Here is a 3,534-nt window from a genome sequence, read left to right as displayed (position 1 = left end):
GGCGTCGGACGAGGACTCAGGAGGGCTCACGTGGCTTTCCTCTTTCTGCCTGCGGCTGCTTCCCGCCGGTGCCAACACTCGCTGCCAGGCAACGGGAGCTGGGGGGGGGCGGGGGGGCACCTAGGAAACGCTGCTTCCTGATGGGTTCCTTGCCCCCAGCAACGCCTGGAACAGGGCACCCCGTAAATGCTGAGTGCAGCTCGCTGTCAAAGACCAGCAGGGCGGGAGAGGGCAGCCCACTTTTTAATGATTCAACGGCGGATGGAGGCGAGAGACCAGAAGGAACACAGACTGCAGGCTGAGCCACACGGGGACGCCAGGACGCACCAGGATCTGGTCGATGTCCTTCCTGATGTCTGCGACGATCTGGGTGCTGTCGCTCCGCGCCAACACCGCGTCCAGAGAGTGCTGCTGAATGGACTCCAGCAGGCGGGCAGGGTGCCCCAGGCGCAGGATCCGCTGCTTCCAGTGGGCCAGACGCTCCACCAGATTGTCCACCGCGATGTTCGAGGGGGCACAGCACAGAACCTGGGCGACGCAGTGGAATCAGGGCTGGGAGACCTTTTCTGAGTCTGTGCTACAAGACAGGAAGGCTTCGGCCACAGAGGAAGGAGCAGAGCGTGCGACAGCCAACCTGCAGCCCCTGGGCCACGGAGGACGGAGCCCTCTGCACCGCACCCAGCACGTCTGCCGCCCGGACCCAGGCCCCCAAAACCTGTCAGTCTTCAAAGCACCAAAACGTCACGTGACTTGCAACTGCAGAAGAAGGCCCAAAGATTCAAGTGTGCACTGGAAGACCAGCCACCAAATCCCACCAAGTCATTTTTACATCTGACCAACACAGGGTGCTCTTGCTTCTGGAATTTCCACTCCACTGCAGGAACACAAGGCGGCCAGCAGAGGGAGACCCACAGCCCCCACCCGTCCCCCAATCCCCACGGATGTGCAGGGCACACCCAGCCTCGCTGCTCGATGAGCACAAGGAGCCTGCCAGGCGCGGTGGTGCACACTTACGACCCCAGCTACACAGAAGGCTGAGGCAGCAGGATCATGTCTGAGGATGGCCTCAGCAATTCAGTGAGACCCTATCTCAATATAAAGAATTAATTAAAAGGGCTGCTGATGTGGCTCAGTGGCAGAATGACCCTGGATTCAATCCTCAGAGTCGCACGCACAAAAAAAGACAACTCAATTATAAGCCACCAAAGCCGCTACTTGTTAAGTACCTTTTCTTGCCAGTTTTTAAACAGCTACGTAGACACCCATCCACAGGTAGGAAACCTTGGACACTGATTTAACTAAGTGGCAACAACCCTTGCAGCTCTGAAAAGCAGCAGCTCAGGTAGGCACGGTGGTGCACACCTGTGATCCCAGCTACTCAGGAGGCAGAGGCAAGAGGATTGCAACTTTGAGGCCAGCGTCAGCAATTGAGCAAGACTGTGTCAAAATTTAAAAAGGGCTGGGGATGTGGCTGGTGTTGAGTCACTTGCCCTGTATGTGCAAGGCCCTAGGTTCTGTCCCCGGCACGGCAAACAGCATAAGGTAGCAGCTCTGCCAGTCAGTGCTGGCTTTGCTTCTCACTGGAGTGACGGCAGGTGACCCTGTCTGGGTTTCCTTGCCTACAACCTGGGCTGCTAACAGTCCCCAGCAAGCAGGGTAGAAGACACCTAGAAGGCCATGGGTTGGAAGCAGCACCAGCCCAGGCCGACCTACCAATGCCGACCACTGCCACGCCAGCTCTTGCCCGGACTATGCCGCCACGTGCCAGGAGGGGCTGTCTAACACACCTCCTGTGTCCTCGGGTCAGGATGACTCAGTGGATGTGAAGACGAAAGACCCTTTCTGGACCACAGCAAAGGCAAGGGAGCGAGGATGCGCACCCTGGACAGCCCGCCATCCATGCACCGCGCATGCATCCTATCCACTAACCAGGCACAGGGTCAAGGGCCTGGTCAGCCACACACCCCAGTAGGGCCTGAACACAGCTGGAGCCAAGGAGCTTGGGCAGGGACACCCACGGTGGCTTCTGCAGTGGGAAGGGCTCCGGGAGCCTGAGCCACACTGTCCACACAGGGGCTCCTGGGCACTCCCCTGACCCGAGGGGCTGTCAGACATCAGAAGGGCCCTGCCAGCCCGCTGTGTGTGTGTGGTCTTGGGGATTGAACCCAGGGTCACGCTACCTGAGCTACACTGGACCTCAGCCTTTTTAAAAAATCTTTGTTTTGTTTATTTATTTATTTTACGTGGTGCTGAGGATCAAACCAGTGCCTCACGCATGCCAGGCCAGCGCTCTACCGCTGAGCCCCAGCCCCAGCCCCAGCCCCTCAGCCCTTTTACTTTGAGACGGGGTCTCACTAAGTTGCCCACGGTGGCCTTGGACTTGCCATCCTCCTGCCTCAGCCTCCTGTCTCTGGGACTACAGGTGAGGGCCAGGACACCAGCTCCAACCCTCGCTCCTAAAGGTCCAGTGAGGTTCCTGACCAACCCTACCAGAACTGTGGCTGGGACCCCGCCAAGCGCCCACTGAGCACGGCGGGGACCCGCAGACAGTGCCCCACCTTCAGGCCCTGCTTCACAGCCTGCAGGATGATCTCAACCAAGGTCGTGGTTTTCCCAGTGCCCGGTGGTCCGTGGATGATGGCGAGCTCTTTCTGGGACAGCGCAAACAAGACGGCTTCCTTCTGGGAGGGGTCCAGGGCGGCATTGAAGAGCACCAGGGGGCCTGCAGGGACAGCAGCTGTCAGGCCCAGCCCTGCCGCCCGCCTGCCAACCTCCTCACAGGGCGCACACCGGTAGCACGCTGGACTTGGCTGTCTACGGAGGACTTCCAGAACAGGCCACGGCTATTCAGTTACATGCTGCTGGTGGCTGCCACAGCAGAGGCAAGGCATGGCCCCCATGGAAAAGGTCCCAAACCCACCGTCTGGGATAACAGGCAAGAAAGAAAGGTTTTTGGAGACACGCTGATTTCCATCATCTCACCCCTTTTAGTTACATGACAAAAAAAGAAAGAAAGAAATGCTAACGAATTCCAGAGTGGTGTCTCTACTCTAGATTGGAAAACTAACAAGCTTCTTATGCTCTGTGCCCGGTACTGCCCCGTGCCTGTGGCAAAGCCCCTGACTGACACACAAGCACATTGAGCCTGCTGGCAGGGGCACTGATGCACTCATGAGAACAAAATGATTTGTGAAATGGTCTAGGGGGGTCATGGGCAATGAACCCACCACCAAATCTGAAGTCCCCTGCACAGTCCAGTACCCCACACCAAATCCCCTTTCCCTGGACAACAGGACATGCCACAATCCTCACACAAAGTAAATAAGCCATGAGGGTGGCCATGCCTGCAATCCCAGAGGCTAAGGCAGGAGGATCACAGATTCAAGGCTAGCTTGGGCAACTTAGCAAGGCCCTAGGCTACTCAGCGAGACCCTGTCTCAAAAACTCCAAAGGGCGGGGGATGTGGCTCAGTGGTTAAGTGCCTCTGGGTTCAATCCACAGTACTGCAAAAAAAAAAAAAAAAAAAAAAAAAAA

The 3,534-nt window shown here is 57.4% G+C and overlaps 1 protein-coding gene across 1 annotated transcript in view; it reads right to left on the bottom strand.

Annotated features, from left to right (window-relative positions):
- Ighmbp2 (immunoglobulin mu DNA binding protein 2) overlaps positions 1–3,534 on the bottom strand; it is a 23,913-nt gene that overhangs the window by 16,517 nt on the left and 3,862 nt on the right. Inside the window, exons 4-6 of the mRNA XM_048807610.1 lie at positions 2,559–2,722; positions 293–528; positions 31–203 (exon numbers count right to left, since the gene is read on the bottom strand). Coding sequence (XP_048663567.1) covers positions 31–203; positions 293–528; positions 2,559–2,722 — 573 coding nt within the window. The remainder of the gene's footprint in view (positions 1–30; positions 204–292; positions 529–2,558; positions 2,723–3,534) is intronic.

This window comes from Marmota marmota, unplaced genomic scaffold, assembly GCF_001458135.2.
Source record: "Marmota marmota marmota unplaced genomic scaffold, marMar, whole genome shotgun sequence".
In the NCBI taxonomy this organism is placed as follows: domain Eukaryota; kingdom Metazoa; phylum Chordata; class Mammalia; order Rodentia; family Sciuridae; genus Marmota; species Marmota marmota.
This window is presented reverse-complemented; position numbering and strand designations above follow the sequence as displayed.